This window comes from Protomyctophum bolini, assembly GCF_963924005.1.
Source record: "Protomyctophum bolini genome assembly, chromosome: 1".
Classification (NCBI taxonomy): domain Eukaryota; kingdom Metazoa; phylum Chordata; class Actinopteri; order Myctophiformes; family Myctophidae; genus Protomyctophum; species Protomyctophum bolini.
The window spans coordinates 2,439,102-2,463,485 of NC_137862.1; the positions used below are offsets into that span (position 1 = coordinate 2,439,102).

Below are 24,384 nucleotides of genomic sequence, written 5' to 3' on the forward strand. Positions count from 1 at the left end.
CAATTGGGTTATTAAATGTCCTTGTCTATAGGACCAACTGTACAGCACTGTTTCCCAAACAGTGGGTCGGGACCCGTTTGTGTTTAGTTTCCTACATTTTTTAATTATTACAACATTCAGAGAAAAGTTTTCATGAATTAGTACCACTTTATTTTTTTTAAAGGGAATTCCCTGTGACTCGGGGGAGATGTTGGACTCTCAGGTCATCAGGATGAGTTTGGGAGGCACTCTGCTACACTCACCCACCATTTGACCTCACACGGGGATCCTGCACAACCCATGGGACTTGAACCCGGGTCTCCCGTGTGGAGAGCCAACATCTTAACCACTAAGCCACAGGGAACTCCCGAATTAGTACCACATTTAATGACTTTTCTAAGTCATGTCTTGAATAAATAAAATTATTGTTTAAGAAATTCCATAAATTAGAAAACAAATGTTTAAGAAGTAGTGAAAACAGCCAATCTACATTAAGGTCACAACGTCTCTAGTTTGGGTTTCGGGCAAACATCTAATCTCTCTTTTTGGAACCACTGCTGTAGAGTAGGGTGTTGGTTGATGCTTAGCTATTAGTCAGTTAGTGTGTTTTTTGTGTATATCTGTACATCTCTAAATGTTCTGGTGAATTGAAAATGGTGGACCCTGTTGTAAACAAGTCATTTTGTATTGACTTGTGCTTTTGTTTGAAATGTATCAATCAATCAATCAACCAACCAATACATCACCTGTGAACCATAATGTGGTTTAGTGTGGCAGAAAGGTGTTTGGTGTAGATGTTTTATTATATGAACACTTGTTGAAAGACAATGGATAACTGTTCAAATATACTGAATTCGTACCTTTCCATAAATTCTTCAGGAACTAAGTTGTAAATGCAAAATGTAAATGTGCCACAGAGTGCAATTCTACTGTGGTGACGTTATGCTTCCCAAAGGTTGCACCAATGCTTTAGAATGAATCAGGTGTCAAAAAATGCCTTTGTGCTTTTAGGCTCACTGAAATTAATAGACAGTGTCCAGGCCAGCCACACCCTACTCTACAGCAGTGGTTCCCAAAATAGAGATTAGATGTTTGCCCCAAACCCAAACTAGAGACGTTGTGACCTTGATGTAGATTGGCTGTTTTCACTACTTCTTAAACATCTGTTTTCTAATTTATGGAATTTCTTAAACAATAATTGTATTTATTCAAGACATGACTTAGAAAAGTCATTAAATGTGGTATTAATTCGGGAGTTCCCTGTGGCTTAGTGGTTAAGATGTTGTCTCTCCACACGGGAGACCCGGGTTCAAGTCCCATGGGTTACATACTTAAATTCCTCCGGCCGATCCCCGTGTGAGGTCAAATGGTGGGTGAGTGTAGCAGAGTGCCTCCCAAACTCATCCTGATGACCTGAGAGTCCAACATCTCCCCCGAGTCACAGGGAATTCCCTTTAATAAAAAAATATAAAGTGGTACTAAATCAGAAAACCTTTCTCTGAATGTTGTAATAATTAAAAAATGTATAGAAACTAAACACAAACGGGTCCCGACCCACTGTTTGGGAAACAGTGCTGTACAGTTGGTCCTATAGACAAGGACATTTAAAAACCCAATTGCTTTTTTATCAATAAGTCCAAAGCTGAGGTAGGAAAACAAAATGCATTTACTTCAGAGTGAACACAGTATAAAGGCCATCTGATCTGATCTAAAAAACAACAAACTAATTGAATGATGTTCCAACGGGTCTTTGTCCTATAGCTGGCCTAAGACATTTTCAGCCTCCGAATGTTTCATCATTGTTCTACCAATTAAAGCAAAGTGATATTAATCACTTTGCTTAGTTAATTGTGAGCATAATTCGCTTTTAGAGATCAGTTCTTTGGAAATTCTAGAACAATTCCATTCCATTCCTCCACCAAGGCAATCACGTCTGTGTCAAATGCTGCAGAAAAAAGCAGCAACTGGCTGTGGATAAAAAGCAGCAACTGGCTGTGGATAAAAAGCAGCAACTGGCTGTGGATAAAAAGGAAAGACAACAACTGGGCAGCCAGATGAAGACCAGTGGTATACAGTCAGGCTTATAGGGCCGATTCATACTCCTATTTTACTGCTGTAGAAATGTACAGTAGCACCGAAGAGACGACTTTAGGACGGTACCCGCCCCCCCCCCCCCCCCCCCCGAACCTCAAATGACGTCACATTGTAGGCTCTACAGCGCCGCACCGACTTTCATTCGGCTCTAAAATAGGAGTATGAATAGTGCCTTAAATTTGGCCTGACTCAGGGAGAAGGACGCCCCTGCCATGCAGAGTCCAGTGGTGAATATGGAGGATATGAAACGGAGGGGGGGGGGGGTGTACCTGGGACTGCCAGGCACACCGTTGAGCCCTCTGGAGACGTAGTGGGCTAACATCAATGAAACGTCGATGAAGCAGGGTGCCCACCCGATGACCTCAATGAAGGTCCTACTACACTCCACAGTGGCGTGCACAGACATTTAGAGGGGCAGCTGGTGCTCAAGTGAAAAAAAAGGGCACCTTGTGCAGCGCGTGGAACCGGCCGGTTGCCTTAATAGTGTGAGATTTATAGCTTGTGGGGCCTAAGAAATATATTAGAAGCTTTTTTTTTAATCAAGAATTGATCAATGTCACCATGGTCCACATACGTGTACAGTGTACACGGTACAAAATAAGAAAGGGCACATTGCCAAGTGTCTATCTGTGCACGCCACTGCAACCATCTGCTCATTTATATTCCACTTCCGTACACAGCTACATTAAAACACATTGACTATTCATAATAATAATAATAATAAAACTTTATTTGTGTAGCTTTCATGACATAAAATGCAGCTCAAAGTGCTTTAGTTTACAGAGCAATGGAGAAAGAAAAAGAAAAGAAAAGCAAGGCATAAACATTAAAAAACAAGAGCAGTAATGCAATACAGTGAGGACATGAATAACAAAAAAAGATCAATTAAAAGCAATAGTATAATAAAGCTATGGGCAAAATGCAGTTCCTAAATAACTGCAAATAATGTGTCACTGTCACGAAGGGGACGAGGGGCTCGGTGGTTCAAGTGACACTCACTGTAGGCTATAGTGACACTCACTGTAGGCTATAGTGGGAGGTTTTGTGTGACTGGGTGTGCCGGCCTCTTCGTGTCGGAGGTGGTGTCCAGGAAACCTAATTTCGTAAAGGAGTGCCGGTAGTAGCCCCTGGCACAAACGAAGCTCTGAACACGAACATCAGCTAAGCTCTTGTGTCAAAAAGTGACCTCAAATATTGTGATCATCATATGGTATAAAAATTGGGCCATTGACAATAATGGGGTCGTGTAACTAAATGACTTTGCTAACAATGTCCAAAATATATAATAAAAACAAGGTGAAAAATAAGCCTCAGGTAATAAAAGTTAGAGGATACAAGGATACAATAAGTATTAACCCATTTAGACTTGAGGCCGATTCTAAAGAAAAAGCTTCTAAATAAGTTTTCTGAAAAAGCTATGTTTCTATGTCAGTGGTGCATCTGAAAATATGTACCGGTAGTTCCAGGGACCCCCATAAGCAAAGATTTGATTTAAAAACGTTCGCTCTGAAAGAATATATATTCAAAGATGCGCGCCACATTTTCACAATTTCCACAATTTCATTCATACATTGGGAGGTGAAGTGGCGAACAGTCGACTCCAGCGTCCTCACTTCCCACATTCACACAGCGACGGTGGCGAGCTCACACCGACCAACTGATTGGAGGCAATGTATGGTTCAGTGTCTTGCCCAAGGACACTTCGACATGGAGGAGCCAGGATTCGAACCGCCGACCCATAGATCATTGAACGACCTGCTCTACCTCCTAAGCCACAGCCACCCCAATATAAATCAATGCATCATTCAGGATGACTGTTGTAAACTCTAAGTACTGGAATCTCGTCTGGTTTGACAGACAGGTAGTGTGTGCCGACTGGGTGGTGTGTGGTTCTGACAGACAGGTAGTGTGTGCCGGCAGGGTGGTGTGTGGTTCTGACAGACAGGTAGTGTGTGCCGGCAGGGTGGTGTGTGGTTCTGACAGACAGGTAGTGTGTGCCGGCTGGGTGGTGTGTGGTTCTGACAGACAGGTAGTGTGTGCCGGCTGGGTGGTGTGTGGTTCTGACAGACAGGTACACTGTGTGCCGGCTGGGTGGTGTGTGGTTCTGACAGACAGGTACACTGTGTGCCGGCTGGGTGGTGTGTGGTTCTGACAGACAGGTAGTGTGTGCCGGCAGGGTGGTGTGTGGTTCTGACAGACAGGTAGTGTGTGCCGGCTGGGTGGTGTGTGGTTCTGACAGACAGGTAGTGTGTGCCGGCTGGGTGGTGTGTGGTTCTGACAGACAGGTAGTGTGTGCCGGCTGGGTGGTGTGTGGTTCTGACAGACAGGTAGTGTGTGCCGGCTGGGTGGTGTGTGGTTCTGACAGACAGGTAGTGTGTGCCGGCAGGGTGGTGTGTGGTTCTGACAGACAGGTAGTGTGTGCCGGCTGGGTGGTGTGTGGTTCTGACAGACAGGTAGTGTGTGCAGGCTGGGTGGTGTGTGGTTCTGACAGACAGGTAGTGTGTGCCGGCAGGGTGGTGTGTGGTTCTGACAGACAGGTAGTGTGTGCCGGCAGGGTGGTGTGTGGTTCTGACAGACAGGTAGTGTGTGCCGGCTGGGTGGTGTGTGGTTCTGACAGACAGGTAGTGTGTGGTTCTGGGTGGTGTGTGGTTCTGACAGACAGGTAGTGTGTGGTTCTGGGTGGTGTGTGGTTCTGACAGACAGGTAGTGTGTGCCGGCTGGGTGGTGTGTGGTTCTGACAGACAGGTAGTGTGTGGTTCTGGGTGGTGTGTGGTTCTGACAGACAGGTAGTGTGTGCCGGCTGGGTGGTGTGTGGTTCTGACAGACAGGTACTGTGTGCCGGCAGGGTGGTGTGTGACAATCCGGTTGAAGTATACCTTTGGTACGACGACAGCAGCGGCGGCGGGCCCGGGAGAACAATAACGCAACACGAGACAGTATCGCGTATCATCTCAAGACATCAGACCTGCACATGTCTTGTGGTGCACATGTCTTGTGGTCACGTGACCACAAGACATCAGACATCATAACGTGCCTATACTGCAGCAAGGCTGACCTTGCTGTCACCGAGATGTCTCTCGTAGCCTAACTATAAAGTTAGTAAGGGCATTTTATCAGGTATTTGACCAATCTGGGAACTAAATTGTTACCAAGAAATGTCTTCACCAATGTGTTTCTAAAGGTGTCTAATAACATGTACTAAAAGTTTGAAATTCAACTCCCGGCCGGGGGAAATTGAGTTATTAGCATAATATGTGACCATACCCATAACATCCTATATAAAGAAAAAAAGTCCAAATTTCATCATTCTTTCAGTAGCATGTGACATATGAAACTATGGGGTTTTCATGATTCTGAATCTTACCAAGTATATATGCTACAGTTCAGGCAGTACACAATACATAACAAGTACACTGTGACACAATAAATATCAAGTACACTGTGTCTCACGTACAAGTACACAGCCATGGGCGATCAGATTATAACAATGACGTATAATTAAGTATAAATATAGTACAAATAAATAGCAGTAAATATGATGTGGTGAACAACTACAGCAATTCTGAGCCAGACATAAAAAGAAGGAGATTTGTTGCTAAAAGAAAATGGGGTTGAGTGGGTATTTTCAGTTAAAGTCACTTGACCTGTCAGTTGGGTTATTAGAGCTCTTATAGCCTGAGGAAATGTTTTTTATTTCTGTGTCTCTCTGTAATGCAAGGCCAGCGACGTGCATCTGTTCTGTATAGCACATTTCAACAACAAGGCTTTAAGTACTTTAAGTGAAATATGAATCATTATGACCCAGAGTATTAAGACATACATTATTATATTCTTATATAAAGATAAAAATGTAAAACATTTGAAATGCAAAAAAAGGAAAGTTTAAATGAATCCCCAAAAATAAGAGAATGAATTTACAGGACAAACATAAAGGGCTTCAGCTTTGATTTAACCACTTAAACCCTACTGTACACACAACTGTACCTCGTTCTCCACCAAAACCATCAGTGCTGCCACCCACTCCACCCTCACCACCCACCTCACTGATATCAAAATAATATGGATGTAAAAGAACTTCTTAAAACTCAACTGCAACAAATCAGAAATCCTTCTCATCGGCCCTATAACTCTCTCACCAGCTCCACCCAGAACTTCACCCTCAACATCGATGGCTCCACTGTTACAAACCCCCCCCCCCCCCCCCATCCGTATAACCTTGGTGTCACATTTGACTCCACCCTCTCATTCCTCCCCCACATAAAACCAGATCACCAGAACCGCCTTCTTCCACCTCAGGAAAACTACAACACGTGCAAAACTCCGCTGCCCGCCTGCTCACCACTAATACACGCTCCAGAGACCACATTACACCCGTCCTCCACACAACCTACACTGGCTTCCCGTCAAACAAAGAATTCACTACATAATCCTGCTCACCACCTACAAAGCTCTCAATAACCTGGCTCCCCCCCGACCTCTCCGATCTTCTCGAACCATATGTCCCCGTCCCCCCCCGCTCCCTCAGGTCCAGTGAAGCCAACCTCCTGAAGGTCCGCAAGGCCATAGTACCGCACCTGGGGGGACGGACAGGGCCTTCTATGTTCCGGCCCCCAAACTCTGGAATGAACTCCCCAACCATCTCAGAACTGCTCCCCCTCTCCTCTCTTTCAAAACCTCACTCAAAACCCACCTCTTCACTCAGGATAGCTTTCCCCAGCTGAGGTCTGGTTTGGATGTAAAATGTCCCAGAGTTAGCCAAAGCTAATTTTCATCTGTAGTCCCTGGGCAGTGTAGTGTAGAGCGCCCGCACACAACACCATGCGTTGATGCCATGTGTGCATATGTGCAAGCACCCAACACTACGTCCATACAAAAACACAGTACAACACAGATAAAAGAAGGACAAAGTGTGGTGCCCGCACACAACACCATGCGTTGATGCCATGTGTGCATATGTGCAGGCACCCAACAAGTGAGAAATGACACCGAATACTAATTAGTGCTGATAGTTACTCATGATTACAGATTTGAATTGTTTTTAGACACCTTTTCAGGTTGAATTTGAAGGTCAGATAGTTGGAAAGTCTCTCTTACTTCTGTGGGGAGACTGTTCCAGTGATGGGAGGCTCTAACAGAGAAGACTGTTTTACCAAACAAAAACAGTCCCTGGGTAAATAAAGAATGAATAAAATAAAATAAATCCACCAGATTATATTTTCTGCGTTTTTTGCGTTTTGTTCAACACACACATTTTGCTACTACTCCTACAGATTTTGTCCAAAACTCACACAAACTAGCACACATTATCCTTTGACTTTTCAGATCTGGCTATGACTGCTTTCCAAAGTTTGCGTGCCCTGGTGGAGACCTGTGCTCCGAGTAGCACACTTTTCTAGTTCTGGAATTGTTTTTTTAATTGTGTAAATGTTGAGAAGCTGAATCCAAAGAATGTTGCTCTGATGAACCAGTATTAGTTATAGATGTAACATATATTATAAAGTCCATGACCTGTATATTGTCTTTCTTGTAATAACAATAACAATAACAATACCGTATACATTCGCTGCGGCAACGTATGGTAAACTTGAGTAAATATTATGTCACATCAGCAGCTTTGTCACAAAGTTATGTCATAACTTTGCTTAATGGTAAATTGTAATGTAATGTTACATGATAGTGTATGTCTTCCCACACCAAAGACAATAGCTTCATCCATTGTTCCCTGGCTGTCAGATGATCCTGCACTGAGGTTACGCTGTTATAGTCCTTCCCCCTTTTCCCTTTTAATTTGTTGGAAAAGAGGCCAGTATATATAGCCTATATAGCCTAAAGTTATGGACGCAATAGCACTGCAGAGGGACAACTCCACACCGACAGAAGGTAAGCACAGCTAGCTATACTGATCAGTGTTAATCACCATGGAAAATAATTGTCATAAGTCAAATGAGTGATATGTTCACGTGTACAAAATAAGACAGATTTGACATGTTTGGATTATCTTGGGATATCACAGCTATTTTATTTGCTCTGTTGCTTTTAGCCTCTCTCTACTATCACACATCCAGACAGTTTTCTCCAATCTTTCTGAATTTAAATGAAAATAAACACTGTAGTGTAGGCTATACTGTATTATGTGACTGCAATTGGAGCCTCCTTGCTTTGCAGAAGAGACTATAAAGACAGCAAGCTTAAAAACCATGTTTATCTCTTTAATATACTAGCCTATACCAGTACATACATCAGTCTTTACAATTCCTAGAATAATTATGTACTGTATATTGTATTTGAATTCATTCTGTAATTACTGTAGTCTATACATTCTTTGATCTCTTCTTGTTTGTTATCGTATTGGAGTGTTTCTTATATGCATAACTTCTATTACAGAATAATTAGTTTGCATGTACTGTATAGGCCTTTTTGTCAAAGATTTATTGCTTTTAATGCTTATAGAGTTTATTCACGTTTATATCACGTTTCGACAGTTGATGTTATATAAATAGCACAACGCTTTACTAAACACTAATATGGCTACTATGTGATTTAAAAGTCTAACTACCTACAGTATGTATAATCAGTGCTATAGAAACACAGTCAGATTGATTTCTCACCATACCTCAATCTGAAGACAATAATATTGTGGCTCTTCTTGTGTATCATCTTTTCACTCTCTCCATCTCCTCAAACCTTTTTTTCTTTTTTACTGCAGTGACGTTATTATGGCCCTCAGCCAAACAATTTGCTGGATCAGAATCAACTATTGTGTAATTTATTATTCACGTTTGTAAAGCTTGATTTATGCTTCCAAAGGTTAATATTATTGTTGTTGTTGTTAATTGTCGCTGCTGCTGCAGTATTTATGCTTCGATGACAAAGTGCATGAAGTTCAACAGACTATTGAGTAACGTAGCTTCTATTTTTATGCATAGAATAGAATAGAGACTAATCTCTCTCAGACAGAACTCTCATATATGGGTTAACCTGTTTCTTTTCACTAGTCTGAGGACAATGTGGCTGGCTCTCCTTGCACTACTCCATCTGTCCCAAGCTCAGAATGATTGCCTCACACACCCTTCCTTCAGGCAGCCTGGTCAGTAAAAAGTTAAGCTTTTCCTCTATACATACATCTGACTTTCCATTCCCTCCCTCCCCCCCGCCTCTCCTCTCTTTATAAACCCTGGAACCCGATAGCAGTCAAAAGTGACAACCTTGCCATTTTGAGAAGTATTTGCTTTCACTGTCAAAATGTGTTTCTGCTCTGTTATTGAACACGTTGTTTTGAAGAGAAATGCAGGATTATGTGACTAAACTATATCATGTTCAATCAACATTTGGTTCAGAGAGGTCCATATCCATTATGAATGTATGTAAGATATGTAAGGCAGTATTGATGATACCTCATATTCTTAAAGGGAAATTCCATGGCAAAGTATAACATTCAAATAATTAGATCAGCGCATTTAACTGGCTGATTAAATATGCCAATGTGGCAATCCAGAGTAATCTGTGCAAAGAAATGGCCCGGGGTACTGTAGTTCATAGGGATGAATTTGACTCCGAGGTATATGTAATTATTGTGCGTATACTATAGTATTAAATCTGGAAGTGCGTTAAGGCAGTTCCCTCACCAGATTTTCAATTTATGCAGAAAAGGTATGTGTTTAGCATAAACCTACGATAATTTACAATTTAGGCATTTAGTTGACGCCTTTATCCAGAGAGACTTACAATAAGCAACATGTATGGATCAGTATAGGTTGCTGCCTTCGGGAAGGAGATTAGTGTTCCAGCAGACAATAAGGTCCTTTGTCCATCAGTCGACTTTGAGGCTTTTGATCTTTGTGAAATGTGTATATGTGTTGCATACAAGGCCGCTGGGTAAATGTCATATCATATCATATCATATCATAACAATTGTGGTCAAGAAAAACAAGCAACAAAAACATGAGAACGAATGACCAAGGTACTCTGCTAAGTAGCCAGGTCAGTCGCTATATCAATCGAGCAGAAGGTGTGTGTGTGTGTGTGTGTGTGTGTGTGTGTGTGTGTGTGTGTGTGTGTGTGTGTGTGTGTGTGTGTGTGTGTGTGTGTGTGTGTGTGTGTGTGTGTGTGTGTGTGTGTGTGTGTGTGTGTGTGTGTGTGTGTGTGTGTGTGTGTGTGTGTGTGTGTGTGTGTGAAGTGCTAAGGGGTGCAGTCTGAAGAGGTGAGTCTTCAGACTACCGGGAGAAATTTGGAGTGAATTAGCAGTTTGACTGCAATGGGGAGATTGTTCGACAGTTTGGGTCAAGGGAATCTGGGACATGTGGAGCGTTGTTTTGCATAATATTACATCTGCTTTCTTTAATTTATCCAAAACCCCCAAAACACACACAACAAAAGGATCTATTGGAAAATAGCTCACGTGTTGTCAGCTTGAATACTGTATTGGCGAATTACGGTCAAATGTTCACCCCACTAAAATAAAAAATAACACCATTATAATGATTCAAATTTCACTTGTATACTCTCTTCTCAGCTCCTACGGACATTACAGTCTTCTGTGGTTCTGAGAGTGTGGAGCTCGTGGTTCTGCTGTGTCCATCCTACTTTAATGGATACAACGAATCGCTGATGGCGCTCAACTCTCAGAACAGGGATGAGTGCAAAGGGACGGTCGACTGGACGGTGGACCCGCCTGTTCTCAGGTTTACCGTCGGACTGAGAGCCGTTTCCACTTGTGCCAACGATTTGACGGTATATATTCTTTGAACTTCATTTGAACTTCATTGAGAGGTTTTAGAGGGGGTCCCATACATACAAAATACTGATACATTACAGCAGTGCAAGTATACGGTACACATATCTGCACACATGGCATCAACGCATGGTGTTGTGTGCGGGCACCCTACACTTTGTCTTTCTTTTATCTGTTGTACTGTGTTTTTGTATGGACGTAGTGTTGGGTGCCTGCACATATGCACACATGGCATCAACGCATGGTGTAGTGTGCAGGCACACTACACTTTGTCTTTATTTTATCATTCACTTTTTAAGAGCCTGCCCTGCAGGGACTACAGATGAAATGTAGCTTTGGCTAACTCTGGCCCATTTACATTGATGTGAAAACTGACATGTTGATTAATGAGCTTTGTCCCTGTCAAATAAATTTAGCGTAGCTTGCTCCCCTTCTCCCATGTGAAAGAAGTACATTCAAATTCATACAACATGCAAGAACCGCAAATGCAACAAATAATTGACAATTGCATGTTAGAAATGTACCTTGGAATCCAATGTGCATTCCAAACATTCCATTGTGTGGTGGTAGCTCATAATGTTTTATACTTCTGGTTAAAATTACACCAGAAGTAAAAAAATAAATAAAATTATATCTCGATTAAAAAAATATATAAATGAAACATTCTTATCTTATCTTATCTATTTGTCTAACAGATCACTAAGGAAAAGGCTCAAGGAGCCCTCTCGGACTATTCCAACATCCAGTACCTCAACATCGAAGGCATGGTAAACTCCATAGATACTAGTGGCAGAAACATCTCCTACCTCCAGGCCATACAGTACAAGTTCTCCTGCTGCTATCCACTGCTGTACCTGGTGGAAAAGAACGAGATGCAGATGTAAGTTATATGGCCCCGATCCACCAGCTGCCTCTGAGGCAGTGGTTTTCAACCAGTGGTCCGGGGACCACCAGTGGTCCTTGAGGGGGTTCCAGGTGGCCCCCAAGATAAAAGATGGAGAGTTGATAACCAACCCTTATAGATCTTTAACTCTTGAGAGCGTAAAATGAAACCAAATGGACCCATACGGGTCCATTTGGTTTCATTTTACTCTAGCAAGAGTTAAATTATTGTTAATTTATTTAATTGTTAATTTATTTAATTGTTACTTGATTTACATGAAGTCTACACAATTAGAGAATGTTATACAAGAGGGATTATCTCACCTTATAAAAGAGAACATTTTGATGTATTCATGTATTCCAAATAAATCACTCCCAGGAATTTGGACTCACTTATTTGGAGACAGACATCTAACACAATGTGTTCTGCCCATTAGAGAAGCAGTAAGCCTGGCAGTACAGGACAAAAATGGGAGTTTCGTCAGCACTTTGAGCATGCAACTCTTCTCAGTAAGTTCTCCGATTAATGTTTTATGGCCAATGCATTTGCAATGCATCATCCGCAATGTTAAATAAGTGTATTTCTGAATTGCAATCAAAACTTCAGGAATCGCAGTTATATTTAATTTGCTAACATTAAAAGTCCTCATATTTCTGTCTAACACGGTATACCATTTTCTTTAGAATATTTGAGCACAGTGTAGAAGATGTTCACATAATCACACTGGTGTCCAGAGCAAGAATTTACAGTATTTGAAGTGTCTTAATGTTGCTAAATGTGAGGGGGAGTAGGAAAAAAAACACTGTCTTCACTTCCAGAATTGACCTTCATCACCATCAGACACATAAATGACACAAAAAGTGTACTTTTCTAGGATCACACCTACACGAACTCGCTGCAGATCCCTGACAACGGCCTGGAGCTGAAGACCAGGGTCTTTGTCGAGGTGAAGGCCTCTAACCTCACAAATAGGTACGCCTATACTCACACTCACATTATTGTCTCTGCCATGCCATGCCAAACGAAAGCAGGAAAAAAAAGACACATTTTACAGTTTTTAGTCTGCTCTGAAGAAGGCTCGATCTGCCGAAACAAGTCAACGTTCGCAAATAAACATGAGAAATTGCATCTGAGCCAGTCTTGCATCTTTTATTTTGGAGTGACGCTTTTTCCATTTAGTTGGTTTATGAGTTAAAACCTGTTTTTCTTTCTTAATTCTCTCATGTTGTTCCAATTCAAATATCTACATACATTATTGACAATTCTTTTGAATAATTATGTAAAAGTAATTGCATTTGTAAACATGGCCTTTACTTTTATTTGATACACCAAACCAAACAACTACCCAAACATGGTAAATAATGGGTGTTTTATTTATTCTTTTGATATAACCTTATAATTTTCCCTCCACAGATTCAATGTTCTGTTGGACCGATGTTATGCCACGCCCACCCCGTTCCCCATGAGCAGCACCTACTATAACCTCTTCATTGGGTAAGTGCTCCAGCATTCATGGAACAGTGAAACCCCGCACTACACATCTTACAAAACAATACAAAGGTTTCAGACTTCTTTGCTTATTCTTTACATTTATGTGATATAGGACAGTGGTTCCCAAACCTTTTCATGTCAAGGTCAAGGACCCCCCAAATTGACACAAAATGCCTCAAATCATCCAATTGCCATCAATGGTGTAAGAACAAGTGGCACCCTTTTCACATTGGCCTATTATAGCGCCACCAGGAGGCCACAACCTGACCTGCACCTGCTGGAGACCTGTCCTATTATAGCGCCACCAGGAGGCCACAACCTGACCTGGCCTGGTGGAGACCTGTCCTATTATAGCGCCACCAGGAGGCCACAACCTGACCTGCCCTGGTGGAGACCTGTCCTATTATAGCGCCACCAGGAGGCCACGACCTGACCTGACCTGGCCTGGTGGAGACCTGTCCTATTATAGCGCCACCAGGAGGCCACAACCTGACCTGGCCTGGCCTGGTGGGGACCTGTCCTATTATAGCACCACCAGGAGGCCACAACCTGACCTGGCCTGGTGGAGACCTGTCCTATTATAGCGCCAACAGGAGGCCACAACCTGACCTGATGGAGACCTGTCCTATTATAGCGCCACCAGGAGGCCACAACCTGACCTGCCCTGGTGGAGACCTGTCCTATTATAGCGCCACCAGGAGGCCACAACCTGCCCTGCACCGGCTGGAGACCTGTCCTATTATAGCGCCACCAGGAGGCCACAACCTGACCTGCACCGGCTGGAGACCTGTCCTATTATAGCGCCACCAGGAGGCCACAACCTGACCTGCACCGGCTGGAGACCTGTGCCCCGGGGGGCACTTCTTCTAGTTTGACCTGAATTATAGGCTATACGGCCCCCTATTTAATGGCATTTTCTATCTCTGGGACCCCAATTTACATGGTCAAATCAAAGTTACTAGGGCCACATTGGGGTGGCATTCAAATTTGGATTGCCTTCAACACCTTAAAGGAAAGTATCAAAGAAGGGAAAAGTAGAATTTAACCCATTCTGACCTGAGATCAGATTCATACGAGGTTTCCACTGGACACACACTGGTCTGATGAACCCATTCTGACCTGAGATCAGATTCTAAAAATGTCAGTTGTTCTTCGATTTTTCAAAAATAGCAGACCTACAAGCTCGTAGCGCGCCACTCGGTGGCGCGCTATGAGCTTGTAGATCTGCTATTTTTCAATAGCTAAAGCATAACATGATGCTGACACCAAAACGGGTTCCCGGTCAGAATGGGATAAAACCCATAATAAGACGATTGAAATGTCCTTCTTCCACACAGCTGTGATCGGGGTGACCAGACCATACTGCATGTGAACGGACTGCAGCAAGCCGCTCGCTTCAGCTTCGAGACCTTCAGATTCGTCCAACACGAGAACAGGACCTTGTCCACCTTCTATATCCACTGTGCCACCAGGCTCTGTGAGAGCAGCACATGTGCCTCCCTACAGGTATACTTTAGACCTCATACAGGTATACTTTAGACCTCATACAGGTATACTTTAGACCTCATACACAGGTATACTTTAGACCTCATACAGGTATACTTTAGACCTCATACAGGGAAACTTTAGACCTCCCTACAGGTATACTTTAGACCTCATACAGGTATACTTTAGACCTCATACAGGTATACTTTAGACCTCATACAGGTATACTTTAGACCTCATACAGGTATACTTTAGACCTCATACAGGTATACTTTAGACCTCATACAGGTATACTTTAGACCTCATACAGGTATACTTTAGACTCCTTGATGTAATAGAGGGTATGCACATGACATCATTGTACCTGGAAGTTATGCGGGAACGCCCACTGAGTGGCAAAAAACTACTTTCTGGCCTCGACAGCCCCCATACATCCAAACAGAAAAGTCCTGTCTGATTGCATTAAACAATGTTAAACTCACCAACATTAAAGTCCTGTCTGATTACATTAAACAATGTTAAACTCACCAACATTAAAGTCCTGTCTGATTACATTAAACAATGTTAAACTCACCAACATTGCAGCTGTACGAAAAGCTTGAATTATCCTCTTTCTATCTGCAAAGTTTTCGTTTCACAAAAATCCACCATAGAAACATTATGAGCTACTTTCTGTCAAGATCAAGAAATGCCCTGCATTATTTTTGTCAGAGTTTTCCAAACTCTCCAACATGCTGCTCAATGTTTTGCCACTCAGTCTAGATGAGGGGGGCGTGTCCTGATGGGAGAATCATGCATGTGCATACTCTCTATTGTTCTCTGGAACATGTGTTGCAGATTGTATTTGCTAATTGCTATGGTACAGAGATTTAAAAAGAAAATTGGTTTAATATTTGAACTCAACTTGATGTAACGTTAACATAGCAGTTTCTGGAAATATTCTTAAGAAAACATGATAGTATTATTCTCTCATTGGACAGAACTGTTCCAGCACCACCAATAGAAGACGTCGTCGCAGAGCTGATGCCACAAAGAGCACCTCAGTGAGTGACGAGGCCACCGTCACCTCAGGCCCCATTTCTACACACCAACGCAACGGTGAGAAACTCTAAAAACTCTGTCCCCTCAGGCCCCATTTCAACACACCAACGCAACGGTGAGAAACTCTAAAAACTCTGTCACCTCAGGCCCCATTTCAACACACCAACGCAACGGTGAGAAACTCTAAAAACTCTGTCACCTCAGGCCCCATTTCAACACACCAACGCAACGGTGAGAAACTCTAAAAACTCTGTCACCTCAGGCCCCATTTCAACACACCAACGCAACGGTGAGAAACTCTAAAAACTCTGTCACCTCAGGCCCCATTTCAACACACCAACGCAACGGTGAGAAACTCTAAAAACTCTGTCACCTCAGGCCCCATTTCAACACACCAACGCAACGGTGAGAAACTCTAAAAACTCTGTCACCTCAGGCCCCATTTCAACACACCAACGCAACGGTGAGAAACTCTAAAAACTCTGTCACCTCAGGCCCCATTTCAACACACCAACGCAACGGTGAGAAACTCTAAAAACTCTGTCACCTCAGGCCCCATTTCAACACACCAACGCAACGGTGAGAAACTCTAAAAACTCTGTCACCTCAGGCCCCATTTCAACACACCAACGCAACGGTGAGAAACTCTAAAGACTCTGTCACCTCAGGCCCCATTTCAACACACCAACGCAACGGTGAGAAACTCTAAAGACTCTGTCACCTCAGGCCCCATTTCAACACACCAACGCAACGGTGAGAAACTCTAAAAACTCTGTCACCTCAGGCCCCATTTCAACACACCAACGCAACGGTGAGAAACTCTAAAAACTCTGTCACCTCAGGCCCCATTTCAACACACCAACGCAACGGTGAGAAACTCTAAAAACTCTGTCACCTCAGGCCCCATTTCAACACACCAACGCAACGGTGAGAAACTCTAAAAACTCTGTCACCTCAGGCCCCATTTCAACACACCAACGCAACGGTGAGAAACTCTGAAAACTCTGTCACCTCAGGCCCCATTTCAACACACCAACGCAACGGTGAGAAACTCTAAAAACTCTGTCACCTCAGGCCCCATTTCAACACACCAACGCAACGGTGAGAAACTCTAAAAACTCTGTCACCTCAGGCCCCATTTCAACACACCAACGCAACGGTGAGAAACTCTAAAAACTCTGTCACCTCAGGCCCCATTTCAACACACCAACGCAACGGTGAGAAACTCTAAAAACTCTGTCACCTCAGGCCCCATTTCAACACACCAACGCAACGGTGAGAAACTCTAAAAACTCTGTCACCTCAGGCCCCATTTCAACACACCAACGCAACGGTGAGAAACTCTAAAAACTCTGTCACCTCAGGCCCCATTTCAACACACCAACGCAACGGTGAGAAACTCTAAAAACTCTGTCACCTCAGGCCCCATTTCAACACACCAACGCAACGGTGAGAAACTCTAAAAACTCTGTCACCTCAGGCCCCATTTCAACACACCAACGCAACGGTGAGAAACTCTAAAAACTCTGTCACCTCAGGCCCCATTTCAACACACCAACGCAACGGTGAGAAACTCTAAAAACTCTGTCACCTCAGGCCCCATTTCAACACACCAACGCAACGGTGAGAAACTCTAAAAACTCTGTCACCTCAGGCCCCATTTCAACACACCAACGCAACGGTGAGAAACTCTAAAAACTCTGTCACCTCAGGCCCCATTTCAACACACGCAGGCAACGGTGAGACACTCTAAAAACTGTCACCTCAGGCCCCATTTCAACACACCAACGCAACGGTGAGAAACTCTAAAAACTGTCACCTCAGGCCCCATTTCAACACACCAACGCAACGGTGAGAAACTCTAAAAACTCTAAAAGAAAAAGGTCCCTAAAATAATGAATTCCAGAACGCAGGATACAATAATAATTGACCAGTTGCCTAAAGGTTTTCTGTAGGGAATGACCTGAAGGTTTTCTCTCTATTTAGCTCGTTCTGAAGGGATGCACCTACTGTAGATCTCAACGATGTCTATCAGTATAGTTTCTATACCATCTACTTTAGATAGCTCTCACACAGTTTCCTGAACACGTCAAAAATCAATTTTTGCATTTTTCATGTATCCGTTGTAACTCAGAGTGTACAAATGCAATCAACTTGGCCCCTTACAGTAGCATGTGGTAACATTTGTATACTCTGTGACTGTGAATGCAATATTGCCCTTTTTTCCATGTATGTTGTGTAGTATCAGTAAGTAATCCGTAAAATGCTAGGCTATACACTGATGCACTATATATCTGTTTTCAGGTGCTCAGCGTACTCAAGAGAACGGAGCGGTGCTGGCCGTTGTCACAATCATATGGATCTTTGGAGTCCTATGACCCTGACAGTTTGCATCAGTTGTCACAGCTATGACTCAAGAGCAGCAACAGATGCAGGGCAGCAACAGAAACCTGCAATCCTTTTATAAATCTATAGGCCTATATACGTAAACATAAGGCTAGTGGACATGCTCTCCCCAACCACAGGACGTGTTCTCCATCACAGTGGGTCTACCTTCCAGAGCATGGGTTCCCAAAGTGAGGAGGTCCGGGGACCCCTGGGGGTACCCGAGGGAGCTCCAGGGGGTACCTAGCTCAATTAGAGATAGTTAGTTCTCCCCGTGCCCCCTAGGGTAGGTACCCTCACAAAAAACTAATTCTGGTCACTAAACTGCCTCCCCCTGGCCAGCCGGGGCGCCTGATGGAGGGGAAAGGAACTGGTTGGAATAACGTGTTTATTCCACGCGCTACGTCCAACCAGGGAAACTCCCCCCTGTCAGGTGTAAAGGAGCAACTTGGACACTCAGGCATGAAGGAAGCATGAGTTCAAGTCCGTTGCTCTCCCCTTGTCCCCCATATATGGGGACTAGGTTGGTGGAGGGTGTGTAGAGCCCAGGATCACATTAGATCATTGACACAGGGGTGAAAAATGGGTTACAAAATCGTGGGATAAAAAATATATTTTTTTTTTTTGTTATCAAATGTTTTTATTTTATTTAAGACAATAAATTACAATAAGATGTTAACACCATGAATGAATAAAGAAAACAAAACACATGTAAAAACACATAACAGCAAAAGCAAGGAACACAAAAACAAACAATCCCACCCACCCCTCCCCCCGGGACCAAAGATGCCACAAAAAGACAATGTCAGGACTCCTACCACTGTGCAATGGGAACATACAACAAATAAATAATAATGACTAAATCATGTCCCCAACCAAATCTGCAATACCAGACCAAATCTCAATGTTTTCCTCTTTTGCGCCGTGCAATCTTGCTGTTGACATCTCTAGATAAATGATATCTAGAAAGGTCAAAGCCCATTGGCGAAATGTCAATGTGTGAGGTGGTTTGATAAAAAATATATTAAAGGAACCAAATGGACCCTTATGGGTCTGTAACTCTGAGAGTGTACAAATGGACCCGTTAGGGTGGTTTTACAATATAAATTGGGGTATACCAGAGATAGAAATGCCATTAAACCGGGGGTCCGTAGCATAATGGAACTGGGGGGGGGGGGGGGAACTGGGGGGGGGTCCATGAAATGAATATGTTTCTGAATCACTGCCAGAGCCATAAGAATCCTCCCTTATCGGGGATTCTCCTTTTTAGTGGCATTCTATTCTCGCCTCCAGTGGACGAGAATAGTTCTCTCTTCCAATGGAAATGTTCTCCCTTTGAGAGAAAATGGCACCATTTATTTATACCAGTATGTTAAATGAAGAACTACTCATACATTTAGTTTATTTTAGCCTGCCAGAACAGAGAAGAGGCTTTCATGTTTTTGTACAGGTGATACATGATAATGCAAGCTAATCTTTTCTGGCTTTGGTTGACGACTATAGCCTTTTGTAGATTGTGTGATGAAATAACATTTTATTCCAAAGATTATTATTATTATTATTAGTCTTAGATGTCTTTTAAATAATTATAGAGCACTTATATGCACTGCTACAGTCTTTTCTAACTATTTCTTTTTCTAAAACTGGTACGTTTAATTTGTATTTATTTAATCTAATTAGGGTGGGGGTCCATGAAAAGGATCATTTCTTTTTGGCATTTAGCCTATATACTGTATGAGCAATCGGGGGTCTTGAAAATCTATTTCTGTCATTTGCCACATAATGTATTTATATTGGTGTGTGTGTGTGTGTGTGTGTGTGTGTGTGTGTGTGTGTGTGTGTGTGTGTGTGTGTGTGTGTGTGTGTGTGTGTGTGTGTGTGTGTGTGTGTGTGTGTGTGTGCGTGCGCGCGCGCGTGCGGACCAATCATAATCAAGCTATACTGTATATCTTAACAGTGTTATAGTGAATGTACTACAGTAATTATGAACAGTATAAGCTAAACACCTTTGTATCATCATGGCGTAATCTCTATCTACATTAATACAAATGTCTCAGTTCAGTCATAATGTGGTGGTTTAGTTGTCAACTGTTCTCATTACAGTCCACAGTCACTCTGTAAACAGAATTGTATTTAAAATGTATTGTATTTATATGAGGAAAACGGGGTTGCAGGTATAAGCTTTTAATTGTCAATGTTGTAAAAAAAATGTTTGCTATTTTGTTTGTTTTTTTATACACTTGGCATACTGAATAAAATTGTTTTCTGAATAAAGTTTGTAGGAAGAAATGTTGCACATTGATGGTTGCAACTCGTATATGAAAGTACAATAGAGCACACACATCCACTCACTAAAGGCTCATTCATATAGTCTGGATTTTCGGTGGTGAGGTGACCACCGCTCCGGTGGTGAGGTGACCACCGCTGCGGTGGTGAGGTGACCACCGAACTACAACATGACCGTCACGAGCCGTGGTGAAGAGAAGAGCAAACCACCTCCCCAGCCCTTCTCTCTGTTTTTACTCACCACCGCTCAACGTTATTTGAGGTGACCACCGCTCCGGTGGTCACCTCACCAGACTATGAATGAGCCTTAAGGCTTTCCTCCTGGTGAGGGGAGGTTACTAAACCAGAAATCAGCAGAGAGTGATCGACGTTTGCGAGCTACTCTATGCCAAATTGAAGTGGACTCTGCCCCAGACCTTTTTTTTCCTCCCTGGAAATAAAAACGTCTGGGTTTCTGAGGCTAGTGTCGAAGTGTCCTTGAGAAAGACACTGAACCCCTAATTGCTCCCGATGTGCTGGTTGGTGCCTTGCATGGTTTCCGCCGCCATCGGTGTATGAATCACTGCGCAAAAAGCATGGAATACGGATGTGTATATTACAGGAAACTCCCGTTAAACTTTCCAACAAATTCCCATAAACTCCCGAATTGTACCATCATCACACCTGTATATTACCGTATATTATATGACCGCTAAACTTGAGGTTTACGGGCAAAATACAGTGGCCATAATTGCCCGTTAACTCCTCTTTTCACGCAGTGAATGTATTAATGTAATGCATCTATGTAAAGAGCCTTGGATAAAGGCTATAGCACCCCTCGGAAATCACACTAGTGTGAAGTGAGGGGCCCCTTTTAATGACCTATACACAAAGACATCACATGACATCATTTGTCATTGACTTAACCTGGAAATTTGTATGGAACAAAAAGCGTCCTAAAAAGTCCATAGACTTGGCCAATACACATGACGTCACGGGCGGCACACACAAAGCCAGACGTTAGGAGGGCTAATGCCCCTCAAAAAGAATGGAAAATAAACAAAACAAAAAACAACCCCAGGAGGAAAAATCTGGAGGCGACCGTATTACACCCCCCCCTTCGTGTGTGATCCGTATTCCAATACCTTTTACTGCTCTAAACAAACTTAAAAAGTCCATAGATGCGGCTGCCACTCTATGTTTGTTAAAAGTGCTCTAAACAAGCATTAAAAGTCCATAGCCTTAGCTGCCATATGACGTAAAGCCAGACATTGGAGTGGCTAACGCACATCAAAATATTTCCCCTTTAACACTTTTTCTGACTGTTTTCAGTGACCAGAGGAACTGCCAGAGAGGACCGTGGCCCTCTGTGTGCATTGTCCCGCAAAAAGCACTTGTGCTGTTCGACTAGAAGGAAGGCTAACCCAGAACTCCCAAATAACCTGAAACCTTCCTGAACCCCAGTGATGTTCCGCCATGGACTTCTTTTCCATTTTTTCCAAACTTTCCATTTCAAGCAGAACCACCCCTGAACGGGGAAGTACACCATTAAAAAAACTTTAAAAAAAAAACAACAACCAAAAAACATATTTGAAACCGAGCCATACATACTGTAGTGTATGTAAACAAGAATCCAGAATCCATGGAATCCGTTTCACGACACTGAAGGGTTTCCCCGTGCGGTCTAAATGCATATCCAAGTGGGGGGGTTCCTCAGTGCTTTGTTTAACGCAACGTGTTCAAATGCTGCCATTTGTAGGCCTACACACCTGGGGCGTAATAAAGGCTCATACATAGTCTGGATGTTCGGTGGTGAGGCGACCACCGAACTACAACATGACGTCACTGAGGTGACCACCGAACTACAACATGACGTCACTGAGCCGCGGTGAAGAGCAAACCACCGCCGACCGCTCCAGCCCTTCTCTCTGTTTTAACTCACCACCGCTCAAGGTTATTTCAGCTCCGGTGGTCAGCTCACCACCGGAGCGGTGGTCACCTCACCACCGGAGCGGTGGTCACCTCACCACCGTAGCGGTGGTCACCTGACCTCACCACCGAAAATCCAGACTATATGAATAGGCCTTAAGGGTCCATTTGGTCCCTATTATAGGCCTGACGTAGAGAAACAACAACAAAGACGATGGTTGACTTGAGAGCTCTTGACCAGAACACTGTGAACCTGACACTGAACCTGACACTGAACCTGACACTGTGAACCTGACACTGTGCTCATGTAATGCCTGGGATTCAACTCTGGTCTCCCGCAAGGGAAGGTCTCCCTCACAGGAAGGGACATCAATGCTCTGAGCCACTCTGTCACACTCAAGGGCTGCATGTTGGGGCTGAAGTCGCAGAGTTTATAGAGGCTAAGCCGTGTTGAAAGCGTTCCCGTTCAGCTCCGCTGAGGGTACGAACATAACGGGCTGTGGGAGCATGGCGGCGGGCATGGTGTGGCCGCCGGGGGAGACGTAAGCATACTGCATGGTGGCCGGGTGGGCGTAGGCGGCCGACTGCATGCCGTACGGCTGCCCGTAGGGGTTCCCGATGCTGTACGGCACGCCCTGCATGGCCCCTTGGTCTCTGAGAACGCCCGGCTCGTTCTTCCTGTAACGTTTCCTCCTCCTGAGAAAGCTTCCGTCGTTGAACATGTCCAGCGACTGTGGGTCCGTGGACCAGTAGTTGCCCTTGCCGGTGTCCGGCTCCCAGGGCATCTTAACGAAACAGTCGTTGAGAGACAGATTGTGACTGATGGTCTTTTGCCACGCGGGAAACTTCTCTCGGTAGTAGGGGAAGTTGTCACAGATGAACTTGCAGATCTCGTGTAGCGTGAGCTTCTTCTGCGGGCTCTGTTGGATGGCCATGGTGATGAGGGCCACGTAGGAGTACGGAGGCTTGTCGCTCACCGGTGGCGCGTTGTTGTTGTTCGGATGGTCCTGGAGGGAACCTTCGGACACTTCCACTTCGCTCTGCAGGTCCTGACCGTCTTCCTTGGCGGTCGTCCCGGGCTCTCCTTCTACGCAGCCGTCTGCAGTTATCGTGTAGTAATCATACGTTTCCATTGCTTTGTCGATTAGCACCGGTACTACTATTATGCTTATTACACCGTCTGTCTGCAAGCCAAGAGTGGGTGTTGGGGGGAGGCGCTATATAAGATCATTAGCCTTATGCAGTGACATCATGCCCATCTACAGAGATCTCTGATGGCATCAGTATATGCCCATATATGGGCATATCAGTCGGATCAGCTGTCTGGAGAGGCTCAATTGTATGCCCATTTCCTACACCAGATAACTGGTGTGGCCAATCGGGACACAGTGACGTTCAATGCTTGAGACCTTTGACTGACAGCAGCTCTGACCAATTGCGTCAAAGAGAAAATGTTTGAACCCGCCCCCCCCCCGGGAAACAAGATCCATACACAGCATCTCCAGACTCAAATACCACACGACGACGGTGTGATTTGAGTCTGGTGTATTAGCCAGGCTACTACCATATATAGCTTGTCAAGGTCAATTTTATTCATATGTCCCAAACTGGGCACTTCGCTTTACAGCAGATGGTGTATGTCGTCACAGATTCTCTGCATTTATAGAGCCCCCCCGACATCCCCGCTAACAGACGGACAACAGAGACACGTTAGCAAACTGAATATTACCGTTAACCGTGAAACCCTCTAATTATAAGCTCAGTTTGGTGTATGTCCGCTATCCAGAACCTACAGGTTCTCGACCCATTCGCAGATGATGGTGTTCTCTCTGAGGGCAGAGAGGACTACATCCACATCAGAATCCAGCAGCGCAATGGTAGGAAGATGATCACCACGGTCCAGGGCATCGCCGCCCAATACGACAAGAAGAAGCTCGTCAAGGCCTTCAAGAAGAACTTTGCCTGCAACGGGACGGTGATCGAACACCCGGAGTACGGCGAGGTCATCCAGCTGCAGGGAGATCAGCGCAACAACATCAAGCAGTTCCTCAAAGACCAGGCCATCGCCAGGGAGGAGCAGCTCCGGATCCACGGGGGCTAG

General features: G+C 44.0%; 2 protein-coding genes across 2 annotated transcripts; both read left to right on the plus strand.

Annotated features, from left to right (window-relative positions):
• Positions 1–7,907: 7,907 nt before the first annotated feature.
• Positions 7,908–15,536, plus strand: LOC308314370 (zona pellucida-like domain-containing protein 1; the record flags this gene model as incomplete). The annotated part of the gene is made up of 8 exons (XM_080761970.1): positions 7,908–7,953; positions 10,586–10,803; positions 11,500–11,684; positions 12,124–12,196; positions 12,562–12,659; positions 13,101–13,181; positions 14,516–14,684; positions 15,501–15,536. 8 exons carry the CDS (start codon positions 7,908–7,910, stop codon positions 15,534–15,536), a joined length of 906 nt encoding a protein of 301 aa, XP_080618096.1.
• Positions 15,537–24,054: 8,518 nt separating this feature from the next.
• On the plus strand, positions 24,055–24,384 carry LOC308314379 (eukaryotic translation initiation factor 1b-like; the record flags this gene model as incomplete). Its single annotated transcript, XM_080761980.1, has 1 exon — positions 24,055–24,384. One exon carries the CDS (start codon positions 24,055–24,057, stop codon positions 24,382–24,384), a length of 330 nt encoding a protein of 109 aa, XP_080618106.1.